Source organism: Neodiprion lecontei, chromosome 1 (genome assembly GCF_021901455.1).
Source record: "Neodiprion lecontei isolate iyNeoLeco1 chromosome 1, iyNeoLeco1.1, whole genome shotgun sequence".
Taxonomy (NCBI): Eukaryota; Metazoa; Arthropoda; class Insecta; order Hymenoptera; family Diprionidae; genus Neodiprion; species Neodiprion lecontei.
Window position 1 is genome coordinate 1,938,292 of NC_060260.1, and position 11,475 is coordinate 1,949,766.

Genomic DNA, 11,475 nt, shown 5'->3' on the forward strand with positions numbered 1-11,475 from the left:
TTGGTAAAAGTCATATTGCACAAAAAGAATTATAAGAGACTTTTTAAACATATTGCATACATAACAATCACCAATCTCTACTTCGAATATTCGATGTAAGAATTTGATGTCAAAAAAGTAAGTAGATCCGAAATTCTGAGCAAATTTAATAATATTCTAACGTAACACTCGGGATATTTTGACTTTTTTTTTTTTTCAATTTTCAATTGAATAGCCTTTTTGGTATTACCATTCATAAAACAAATCCACAGTTAAAACTGATCGATGTATTCGTAAATAAGAAAGGTTTACCTAAGTAAGAAACCAGATTGGATTAAGTAAACAAAAGAAGGAAATTTCCCTGAATATTTTTTAGTTCTCTTAGATTTTTTCGTTCTTTACTTCATTTTAGGGGCAATCTGTATATAACGGCCTTATAATTACAAGATACGTATTTACAGTAAAAAACTTTAATTGGTCATGATCCTATCTAGTGTAATAAAGAGTTGAGTACCGCGTTGCGTAAAGTTATCTGTATTGGCTACGTAGTCGCGTACTTCAGTCATTTTTAGTATCTTGCCGTTTGCAAGTTTCAGTAATTATCAGTCAGTCGAACGTCGAGCGTCGAGCGGGGCCCATTTCTGCCTCTAGTGTATTTATCAATGATCATTTTAGTAGTTACTTTATAATACTACTTAACATTTAGATGTTTTTTTTTTTTTTTCATTCTGATAAACTAAATGTATAGCATATATTAGCTAATAATATACGAACAGGGTACGAGCTTAAGAGATACCTATAATGCAAAACAAATTAGTCGATTTGAATACTTGAATTTTAGAAATTGATGAAAGCCTCAATTATCAAAATACGTACGTGTACGCATACGTACACATTACCTACTCGTACAATTGTAATTCATACAATAAAATAATATATATTTTGCTCTAAAATCCTGGAAATCAAATTAAATCCGCCAATACGTATGCGTTAACCTTTTCTTGTACGAGTCGAGTACGAGCAAGTGGAGAAACACTTGCTGCGACGAGTTATATATTGTTTTTTTTTTCAAATGTCAACAACAACGAATGGTCGCTTGTATACAAGCGAAAAATAAATTGTAAAAATAAAACAAGAATTGGCTTCGGTGTCAACTTGAATAAATTGCAGCGCTGACTTGGAAAAATTAGAATTGAAAACCTTGAACAGGTAGTTGAGAAGAATCAGGTGTTGTAAATTGAAACTGTTGACCCTGAGCATCGACCTGTGGAGCAATCCTGAGGTCCTCTTCCTCCGAACCAAAGTAATGTTCTATTATATCGAAAGCTTTCTGATATATATCCATATTCTGATGGGACTGCAGGAATTCTATTTTGTCCAAGCCTGAAATAAACGTGACGATCGTTTGTTAATGAAGATGCGAATGGAGCCAGCGATCAACGTAGTTGAGGTTTTATTCTTCATCGTCTTACCGTAACATTCTTCGATTAGAACGGCATATGGGTTTACACCATTGTGTGTACTGGCATCTTGTTCGCCCAATCGAAGAATATTTTCCAAGCCATTCAGCGCGACCTGTACAATCTTGGCATCCATAACTGTTAAAAGGTCGCAAAGTGGAGCAATACAGCCTTGTGTAGCCAAGTATCGAATTTGTTCCGCCGTGCCGCCGCTCGTTGCATTGGTGATTGCCCAAGCAGCTTCTTTACGTGTTTTAAACTCTGCCTTGCCCAAGATATCGATGAGAACTGGGAATATATTGGCTTCAATTACAGCCTGCAACAAAAAACAGACACACCAATGAATTTACTGATTGTGAAAGTGAGAGGCTAGTTGTGGATAATTCGTAACTGGAATGCGAGTAATGTAGTAAATAAAACAACACGAACCTGTATCTGTTGACGATTACCAGCAGTGATATTAGAAATCGTCCAGCAAGCTTCTTTACGTACGGTTTCACGGGGAGAGCTCAAGAGATGTAGAAGACAAGGTAGCGCCGAACAGTTCAGGACTACCTGTGTTTGCACATCGTCACCCGTCACAATGTTGCCAACAGCGCGCAGCGCAGCACTAACAACGTTGTTTTGTTCGTGCATAAGAAGCTCGACTAGACGCCTGCAAACTCCGGCGTCGATAACAGCCTGAATTTTGTCATTTGGCCCATCGCTGAGGTAGGAAAGAGCCCAGCAAGCATCAGCTAGGACGTCACGATCTGCTTGCAAAAGTAGACGGGCGAGTACTGGGAGGCAAGGAGCAACCTTTGCGAAGGCTGGAGCTGGGTTTTTGCCTCGACATAAATTTGACAATGCCCAAACGGCGTTGCGGGTCATGGATAGACGCGCTGCTTTTGAAAGAAGTTGGAGTAGCGGGACAAGAATGCCGCTGGCAAGGACATGATCCCGACACTCGGGACTGTCACCAGCAATATTGCCTAAGGCCCAAACGGCTTGCTCCTGTACATCCTCATATTCCGAATCCAAAAGTTTTATAAACGTAGGCACAGCTCCTGTCTCTATGACCATTCGCGTCTGTTGGGAAGTACCGCTAGCTATGTTCGTTAACGCCCATGCGGCCTCGAACTGTAGCGTCGCGTTTGTATCGTTTTGGAGGAACTCGACAAATCTTGGAACAATTCCTGTCTGTATAACTTCATCTATAGGTGGATTTGGTTCCCGGGACAGCAATTTTCTGAACTTTTGAGTCGCTGTTAGCTGCTCCTTAGGATCCGTGCTGTACAACGCTTGTATCATCTCTGTTGTTATCACTGGTGGTTGGGGTATAGCAGCTGGCACGGCATACTCGTCTGTTGCGGGAGCTGTGTCCTCGTCTGTAACAACACTAGGGACATTTCGTCGTTTCGATAACTGCTGTTCGCGCTTTTGTTTGCGAAGCTGTACTCCTTCCTCTTCTCTCCGCCGGCGCAATTCGGTGGCGTCAAGCCCGGCATTTTTGTATCGGTATTTGTGCGTTTGACCGGTGGACATCTGAAAATTGAAGTTAAGGGGCAAGTAACAACTTGATCAAAAGAATCAAAGATGATTTGTATTTGTTTAAATTCATTAATAGGTAATAATAGTCGATATAATTGAAATTTCCATCCATTACGTGAACGAACATACCATGGGTAGTTACAGAAGTATTACAATTAGATTTTACACTCAATCTTAGGAGGATCTTTTCTTTCTAATTACGCTTCCAACAAAGTCTGTATATTATGGTTCTGTTTAACCTTTGTATTACAGGATTCACAGCCTAGTCTATATGACGGTATGAAACAACGATGCGAGTAAAAATATATGAAGGTACAGGTTTTGAGATTGAAGAATTCCTACAAATAGCTTTTGTGGTATGATCGGAGCTAAATATACACGTTTATATTGGCGCAATTGACGTTACGTGAAAAAGACGGAAAAAATGGAACATGTCTCGCATAGTCATAGTTATATAGTACAGATTCGATTATAATTTATAGTGCAACTTTGATGCTATTTAAAGATTTTTTGGTCAAATGGGGGGTATAATTGAACTGGAGAGGTCGAGGGGAATAAGTGACGTTAAGAAGCATCGTGAGTCGAAATCGTGGATATTTCACTCGTGGCGAACGTCATATTTTCAATCGGGGTATTACTCATGCCAACGATATTTTCACGGTTATTTGTGGAATTGTGATGGACATTTTAGCAAGGCTAAGAGACCAGCGGTAGTTGACGTTTAGTTCTCGAATTTTCTCGACGGTTTATTTTATCCGCAATAGTATTCTTGCAATGGTCGTTTCCCGGGGTCTGTCGGTATGCGAAAATGAAAAAATCTTTTTACTTACGGTGGTTAGTTGACTCAGTTGTATCGCTATCTGTGAAATATCATAAGAATAATTCGTCACTACCGCACTTTTGGCTGCGCGAGGCGAACGAAAAGCCTTGGCGTGATGTGCAAGATATGCCGCAAGGTATCACGGGTTTGATTTCTGATAGGCCGATTCAAATCACCATTTCACTTCAGTTCTCTTCGGCCTGCTGCCTGTCTTCTTGCGCACACAAATGCCTATTTATACCATACATAGGTAGGTAGGTAGGTCGCAGGCATCACAAGTACGGCCGTGGCCGAGGAAAGACGTTCCTCCAATCAGGGTCTCAAATAGCTCAAAACCCAACGGCAAGGACCAATCAAAACTCGCCAAAATACTTTTCCGAACCTGCTGAAGCTGGTCACAAAATGGCGCAACGCCCATGACGTTTTATATCCTACGGGAAATAACGAGAACGAGTATTTTACATATTTTTCGGTTTCCTGCATATTTGCCTGGAAATATTCTATCACCGATACATGCCGAAATTCCTGCTCTACTAGGCTAATAAAGAAAATTTGTTAAAATTATGATACAAATGTTCGACATATCGAGAACCGCTTCTCGTAGTGCTTCGAGTTTGTCGTTCGACTCGGTCGTTACTCGTTAAACCGAGACACGGTGATCATGGCTTGGATCGCAGACTGTGGCGATTTTTTAGAATTCCAGGTACTTGTGAATAAAAATTTTTAACTATATGCAAACTATTCTTTAATTGTTAGCAAAGTAACTGTCCTTTGATCGTTAGAATATTTTCCTTATCTTTCGAGTCACGATCGACATCGATTTATTCGTACCGGCAAATCGCTAACCCTGTTGAAGGTTATCTTGTGTTGAAAAAGAAAAGAAAAACGTTGTTGAACAAGTATTTTCGGTTATTGAAATTATACTCCAACAATTATTGGAGTATCAGTATTTCACAACGTCAACCCAATCGTAAATACAGTTGAAGAAACATGTAGAAACCAAAGTGGATGAGACCCAGTTTTTGATTTAATCTATTTTCAATTTTTTTTATGACTTTGTGTGCATTTTTGAAATACGATGGTATTAATTACTTTCAGGATAACCTGAAGAAAATGAGACTTTTAGATGACAAAATAATTTATACATTGAACACTGCGATACCCACCGATTCGTTCAAAGGCCAGGTGAATGCGACCGCAAAGTGTAAGGATCTGTTTCAACAAATTCAAACAGGTCACGCACAGAGAGAAGTTGCGATTCAGACGTGCATAAATGCTACCAAAGACCGTGTCAAAAGTTTGAAGGAACAGAGGGATTCTGGAAAAGACGATCCTGAGCTATTAAAATCTCTGAGAAAAGAACAAAATAAGTTACGTTTACTTCAGACTGAACTGAATGTAGAAGACGTTGTTAAACAACAAACAACCCGGGTTTATAGTGAACGATGCCGTTCATATTATAAACCACCTAGTAAACAATTGTGAAAAAATTTTTATCCGGACATTATTTTTACGACAAGTAGTTGTTTTATACAATGTCGTTATACTGTCAGTCATGTGTATAAACTAGAAATTTTTTTTGACCTCTGGTGTTTTAACAGAAGTCGTATAATCAATGTTTAATTGAGTAAAACAACGTTACTGTCAGATTACAAGTGTTATTTGATCTAAATGTAATCATTTCTTTCTATTTACACCCTTTATAAACATATTGATGACTTATGAATGAATATCACACCTTCAATGAAAGTGCTGACTTTGTAAATAAATACCTGTAATAAAACTTATGCCCTGCAACCTATAGAATGCAATATTTACAATCAAATAAATTTGTGATTCACTAAAATCAGCATGATCGGACGATCAAGAATTAGTAGCTGAAGTCAGCACTCTATTTTCGTTATTGTTTATTCTAATTCAAAATGTAGATTTTCTGTACAAGCATATTATAAAGGTAGAATTCTTTTAACAATGATCAGAGATCAACAAACTTATTTAATACTATAATTTGTACAGGATACCCAAACATATAACATGCAAATTTTTCGACCAAACTAGGAAGCTTGGCTTAAAATGATCTAATCATCACAAATAATGTACGCTCATCTTAAAACGTGAGCAATAGCTAATTGTCAACCTTGGTTAACAATTGTGAATTATAATAATCAAACACTCTAAATTCCACTTATAGATTTCTACTATGACGAACACAAATTTTTCATCAATATAATTTCTAAATAACTTGCTACAATTTAATAAACATGACATGACAGTTTTTCCTTTTCAGTAAAATCAGAAACAGTTCCACTCTGCAGAAAAATTCAAATTCCACGTGGGATAATGCATAAAAAAATATAGTTGTATATTTTACAGAAAAAAAATTAATTCATCTCCAATATTAGAAAAAAGGAGGAAAAACGCCAATCGCTTTGCACAGTGATATAAATAACATTGAATAATCTACTTAATTGATACAAGCAATGGTTATTTCTTATCTTCTGCAAGTGCCTTCTTCTTTAGACTTTCCTGATATTCGGCATTCATTCTATTGTGCCAGTCAATGTTCCACTGTTCGACAGACTCCCCTCGTTCAGCCTTTATTTTTCCCCAGTACACAGAGATATAGCAACCAATGAGCGTAGCGATCATCATGTACGTGCAAGCTTTTATCCTGAATTTGTTTTGGGCTTTGTCCAACTTTTCATACCTGTACGAGCAAAGGAATATTTATCGGTGAAAAGCGAAAGGCTTATTTTTCTAATCGTTGTTCATACAAAATTGGACCTTGCGTAGAAATGCAAGATGCTCACGTCATTTTCTCAGGTACTTCGTCAACGCTTTTGTAGTACTTTAACCACACAAGCATTCTCCTATCACGTTTTGTCGGCGTTACCCATCTTGTACCTGAAAAATAAACCAAACTCCATGTCAGATTGAACACGTACAATGTTGAAAAAAAAAAACATATCAGGCAAATTTTAATAGACCAAGAATCTTCTCACGCACCAAAGACATTTGAATCAATAGGAGTTTCTTTCGGCGTAGAATTCTGAGTAGCGTTGGCGGTAGATTCTGAATTTGTCGTAGCTGCGTTAGTCGACTTAGAGTCTCGTAAAGTTGGATAAGTGGCAATTAATCTGCCGCGTTGAGCCTGGCAGACCCGATTGACCAACCGCAGAGAGTACATGTTTAAAATCCTGAAAAACCATTAATTATCAAAGTGTAAGACGCTGCGTCAAGTTCTAGGTTAATCCGAAATTGTTAACGAATATCCGTCATAGGTTACTGCCAGTGTTTATTCGTCACTGAGAATCGAACGTCAATAAAATTTAATTATAGTTATGTATCAACTTTTATTGTGCGCAATGTCCGTCGTTTACATAACCTTCTTGCATCAAGTTGACATAACGTAATTTATTTATTAACAATTCGCCACATAGGCCGAATTTCGCGCAATTTGAAGCAACGATTCGAACCTATCGATGAATTAATGACACTGTTGTTTTGACAGATCCGAGGGACGGTAAATTACTCCGAATCTCTGGGACGCGATGATATTCGAAAATCGAAAGCCTCGACCTTTTACTCACCGCTGATAAAAACTTGACTACTTATATCCGCATCTGCGATGCCAAACTAAACTCTGAGAACAGTTGGAACGGTTTCCGCTACGCGATACAGTATTCAAGGATTATATAGCTATGCTTTGCTGTCACGCAGATTATTCGTTGAGGACATGTATCGTCGCATAGAAAATGCGTACTGACTCTACGGACATTTGGTCCAGCTATTATATGCCCGAGAGTAACGGAGTAATTGCATGTACTGCATACAGCTCGTGAGAAGTGGCTGGGCAACGTGACTTCGGACTCGTAGATGGCTCACCGCGGTTTATATTATGCTCGAGGGGTAAAAATGAGAAGAATCAAACACGGGAACGTACATACATGTCGTCTTGCACGATGCGCCGAGTCTTTTATTTACACGCGGGTTCTTTGATCTCGGGAGTTTCGAGCAACTCATTCTTTTCCTCGAAACACATTCGAGCCTTGCTCCAATTTTCTGTAGCCGATAAAATTTAATGCTTTGCATTAACCTGCAACGTAATCATAATATTATGTTCATATTTCGGTTAGTAGTAAGGGCTGGCAATCGTGACAATGATTTGACAGTTGTCTTGTGGTATTTAATTCATTGATCAGGCATTATCGCCGCAGAATAGCGCTAGTCTTTTAATTATGAGATTGTACAGCAATTTGCAGGAAACCGACACGCGATATGATTATGATCGTTATTGTTGTAAATAATACAGAGATCCTTTATTATCTGCCGATATTTTTAATGCTATCTAGCATCTCTGATAGGTGGTTCCGGGTGTCAGAATTTTCATTCTTATACGACATTTTACAGAGAGAAACCTTTTGTATTTTATGAATGCTTGCAGCGTTATTCACGGTCATTTTTGGAACTAATGCGTACACACGTGCGTGTGTGTGAATGAATGAAAAACGTAAATTCCATGCGTACGAATGCTGGAAACGTCAACAGAACAGCTGTTTGTGATACGATTTTTTGTAAATTACTAATTAGACCGGTTTCCAGCAGTCAGGATGCAGGTAAGTAAAAGATAAAGTTACATCGCGAATCCCGGAATATTTATACATTTGGTAATGCGGTTTTACTAAACCTTTGGAAACGTAACCAAAAACTAACCTCTTCTTTTTTATTAAATTCAAATTAGGAACAGGATATTCCGATTGATATAAATTCAGGTAAACTGTTAGAATGGTTGATAAACAGACGTCACTGTACCAGGGATTGGCAGGCAAACATTATCGCCATCAGAGAAAAAATTAATAATGCCATTCAGGACATGCCTGTACACGAAGGAATCGCTCAGCTACTCTCTGGCACATGTGAGTATGCCTACACTATATTAAATCTTCTAGATTCATTTACTAAGTTCATTGTATGATGAAGCAATTCTTTGTTTTCTGCTTCTTATTTCCGCATTTTTTTCTTTTTGCAGATATCAATTATTTTCATTGCAAGAAGATAATAGAGATTTTAAAAGAGACTGAGGTTGACTCCAAAAATTTATTTGGTCGTTACGGTTCGAAGAGGATGAAAGATTGGCAAGAGATCGTTCGACTTTATGAAAAAGATAATATGTACCTTGCGGAAGCTGCTCAAATGTTGATGAGAAATATCAATTTCGAAGTACCAAGCTTCAAAAAGCAGATTCAGAAGTTGGAACAAACGCAGAACGTAATTAACCAGTTACCTGTTTTTTACCAAAGCAATTCAGAGATTTATATCTTTCAAGCAATTGTAATCGTGCTCACCTCAATCAATGTTTCTTCCACAGGATTTAGAGAAAAAGGAGGCAGAGTATAAAAAGTCAGAAAATATAGCTCGAACAGAGTTTAGCACACTTTGCAAGCAGCTGGGAATACCCGGGCAAAAAATAAAGAAGGAATTAGTTGAGAGAGTATCGGAATTGCCCGAGATTTACAACAGATTAGTGGAAAAAGCAAAATCCATCGACAACGTTGTCGAATTTTATAGTTCGTTTGTGGAATTCACTTTGGGAAGGCAGCACGACGGTGGTTGCGTTCCGATGGTTAAATACGTAATCGGTAAGCAAGCTTCGAGCTGCATTGAAGAATTAATTTCACCTTGATATATCGGTCGACGCTAAGTTGTTTTTATTTTTTAATTCCAGATAAGGGTAACACGACAACTTATGAATGGACTTACGGAGAAGCTCCCTTATCTGTTGTCGAAACTGCATTGAACGTCAATTTTGACGACGACGAAGAGGAGGAAGCTAAAGAACATGGCGAGGTAAAGAATAAATCTACAAAAACTTATCGTGCACGATTTGTCGGATTTTTATATTTATCATTTGTCAATTTTTTGCCACAGATTGACTTTGGAAATGAGCCGAAGGAAGAAATTGACTTTGGTCAACTGGACGGTGAAGGGGAAATCGATTTCGGTGCGAGGGGTGACATAGACTGGGGTAACATCGAGTCTGTCGACGGTACCGCGGAAGAAATCGATTTTAACATATCTCTAGAGGAATCTGGGATTGTTGTAGAAGCTGCTGGTCTTGATGGTGGAATCGCGGCTGGGACCGAGGCTTTGACGGTTCTTGACAATCCGTCGACTAGAAACGACTTTATAGACCAGTTATTAGAGGTATTGACAGAGTCCATACTTTAATTTTTCAACCTCTTTCAGATTGACATGAATTTTCATAGACCTCTACCGTCAACTTTTCAGCTCGAATCTTTTCTAAAACTTCGATTGTACGAGTTTCAAGGAGACAATAGAAACAATGTACTCAGCATGAGCCAAATGCAGCAAGCATCTCCTATCCTTCAACTCGCCACACCCGATAGCACTAAAAGCATGCTTGACCATGTACAGGTCCTCATCACTGAGGTCCTGGATAGCAGAGTGCAGCATTTGCACAACATAAAGCATTCGCCCAGGTAATAATATAGATATATATATAATAATAATACAATAGCTTTTCTTGTCGAAGCGGGATTTTGACTCTAGGAGAAAATTTTGTCCGCAGATTAGTAACGAACCAAATATTCTCGATAAGGATACGTTGTTTTTTTTTCACAGGTACGTAGATCTTCTCGCCGCGTCGCTGAGACAGAAATTAAAGATGGCTGAGAAAATGGTTTCGCTACAAAAATTAACTAGTCAAAGGCGAGAAGATATCATAAATCAAGCTCTGGCACTTCAACCAATGTTGAAAATGGTTATTCGACGAACCAAGGAACTGCAGACAGAGGTTATTGCTGTTTTTTATGTACAAAGAAAAATATATATATATATATATACTCTCTCTTATCCTTACCAGTAACTTATTACCTAATGCAATTACATTTTCATTTACAGATAGAACAAGATATATCGAAAAAGTACAAGAACAGGATTGTACATTTGACTGGTGGTGTAAATAACCTTCAATAAAAAGTAGCTTTCTTGCCATCACAAGCTACGCAGACTTTGAGAAGACACTTATTTTTGGGCTGAGGGTTTTTATTGTTTTCGTTGGTTTTTTTTTTATGTTACTTTATTTTATTTTATTTTATTTCATTTTATTTTATTTCGTTTCAAATAATTTATGAATCAAGATTTGCGCTCACAATCAGATTCACACGCTGTAAAACGTCGGCGATAATCAACAGCGTTTATCCGCGAGTCTAGTATTTTTTAACAACACACTCCCACACACACAGAATCATTTATACATGTATAATATTAATCGTGTGTACGTATCGAAATGAATATTTTTCCTAATCGTATATGCGTCCCATGTTATATTATCGATCATACGAAGAAACATCCCATCACAAAATCGCATCTGCAAAGAATTTTTCTTTTTTTTTTTTTCTTCCAAGTGCTTTTATGGGGTTTGTTCGCTTGTTCGTTAACGAACAATTATAAGTATATCCAAATTCTTCCAATCGTTTCCCTACGATAACAACGTGCCCTATTTATATGGCTATCGCGTTTACCCCTGAGACATACGGCTAGTTAGTGGAAGCACCTTTCCATCCCCTCTTTTTCATCTCCCGTAGCGAAAAGAACCTAAAAGTTTCCAACCCCCGTTAGGGTGAGTTCATGCATATGAATTAAGGGGCGCAACCTCTTGACGAA

The 11,475-nt window shown here is 38.0% G+C and overlaps 4 protein-coding genes across 5 annotated transcripts; 2 read left to right on the top strand and 2 right to left on the bottom strand.

Moving 5' to 3' along the window:
- Positions 1–87: 87 nt before the first annotated feature.
- LOC107227388 (importin subunit alpha-7) lies at positions 88–3,995 on the bottom strand. The gene is made up of 4 exons (XM_015668516.2): positions 3,800–3,995; positions 1,869–2,963; positions 1,452–1,755; positions 88–1,362 (listed from the first exon to the last, which is right to left on the bottom strand). Exons 2-4 carry the CDS (start codon positions 2,961–2,963, stop codon positions 1,166–1,168), a joined length of 1,596 nt encoding a protein of 531 aa, XP_015524002.1. The 5' UTR covers positions 3,800–3,995; the 3' UTR covers positions 88–1,165.
- A 229-nt stretch (positions 3,996–4,224) lies between these two features.
- Positions 4,225–6,155, top strand: LOC107227389 (protein MIX23). Its single transcript, XM_015668517.2, has 2 exons — positions 4,225–4,492; positions 4,888–6,155. The coding sequence occupies exons 1-2, from the start codon at positions 4,451–4,453 to the stop codon at positions 5,272–5,274; spliced, it is 429 nt and encodes a 142-aa protein (XP_015524003.1). The 5' UTR covers positions 4,225–4,450; the 3' UTR covers positions 5,275–6,155.
- Positions 5,680–7,587, bottom strand: LOC107227364 (UPF0389 protein CG9231). Of its 2 annotated transcripts, none has more exons than XM_015668481.2 (4): positions 7,380–7,587; positions 6,796–6,986; positions 6,600–6,693; positions 5,680–6,496 (listed from the first exon to the last, which is right to left on the bottom strand). In XM_015668481.2, the coding sequence occupies exons 2-4, from the start codon at positions 6,974–6,976 to the stop codon at positions 6,274–6,276; spliced, it is 498 nt and encodes a 165-aa protein (XP_015523967.1). In that variant the 5' UTR covers positions 6,977–6,986; positions 7,380–7,587; the 3' UTR covers positions 5,680–6,273. The 2 variants fall into 2 exon arrangements, with proteins under 2 accessions (XP_015523967.1, XP_015523968.1); XM_015668482.2 differs by having other exon boundaries at positions 7,266–7,392.
- Positions 7,588–8,150: 563 nt separating this feature from the next.
- LOC107227362 (CDK5 regulatory subunit-associated protein 3) lies at positions 8,151–10,830 on the top strand. The gene is made up of 9 exons (XM_015668478.2): positions 8,151–8,405; positions 8,531–8,705; positions 8,819–9,057; positions 9,158–9,428; positions 9,515–9,636; positions 9,718–9,993; positions 10,078–10,289; positions 10,432–10,603; positions 10,711–10,830. Exons 1-9 carry the CDS (start codon positions 8,400–8,402, stop codon positions 10,783–10,785), a joined length of 1,548 nt encoding a protein of 515 aa, XP_015523964.1. The 5' UTR covers positions 8,151–8,399; the 3' UTR covers positions 10,786–10,830.
- The last annotated feature ends 645 nt before the right edge of the window (positions 10,831–11,475 follow it).

Excerpts from the sequence above, each read along its gene's own strand:
- LOC107227388 (XM_015668516.2), bottom strand. The coding sequence starts at position 2,963 with ATGTCCACCGGTCAAACGCACAAATACCGATACAAAAATGCCGGGCTT. Across the intron at positions 1,756-1,868 it reads GTAATCGTCAACAGATACAG|GCTGTAATTGAAGCCAATAT; the intron begins GTTCGTGTTGTT and ends TTTTTGTTGCAG. Across the intron at positions 1,363-1,451 it reads TCTAATCGAAGAATGTTACG|GCTTGGACAAAATAGAATTC; the intron begins GTAAGACGATGA and ends CGTTTATTTCAG.
- LOC107227389 (XM_015668517.2), top strand. The coding sequence starts at position 4,451 with ATGGCTTGGATCGCAGACTGTGGCGATTTTTTAGAATTCCAG. Across the intron at positions 4,493-4,887 it reads GCGATTTTTTAGAATTCCAG|GATAACCTGAAGAAAATGAG; the intron begins GTACTTGTGAAT and ends AATTACTTTCAG.
- LOC107227364 (XM_015668481.2), bottom strand. The coding sequence starts at position 6,976 with ATGTACTCTCTGCGGTTGGTCAATCGGGTCTGCCAGGCTCAACGCGGC. Across the intron at positions 6,694-6,795 it reads TATTGATTCAAATGTCTTTG|GTACAAGATGGGTAACGCCG; the intron begins GTGCGTGAGAAG and ends TTTATTTTTCAG. Across the intron at positions 6,497-6,599 it reads GAAGTACCTGAGAAAATGAC|GTATGAAAAGTTGGACAAAG; the intron begins GTGAGCATCTTG and ends TTGCTCGTACAG.
- LOC107227362 (XM_015668478.2), top strand. Across the intron at positions 9,994-10,077 it reads TTATAGACCAGTTATTAGAG|CTCGAATCTTTTCTAAAACT; the intron begins GTATTGACAGAG and ends TCAACTTTTCAG. Across the intron at positions 10,290-10,431 it reads AACATAAAGCATTCGCCCAG|GTACGTAGATCTTCTCGCCG; the intron begins GTAATAATATAG and ends TTTTTTTCACAG.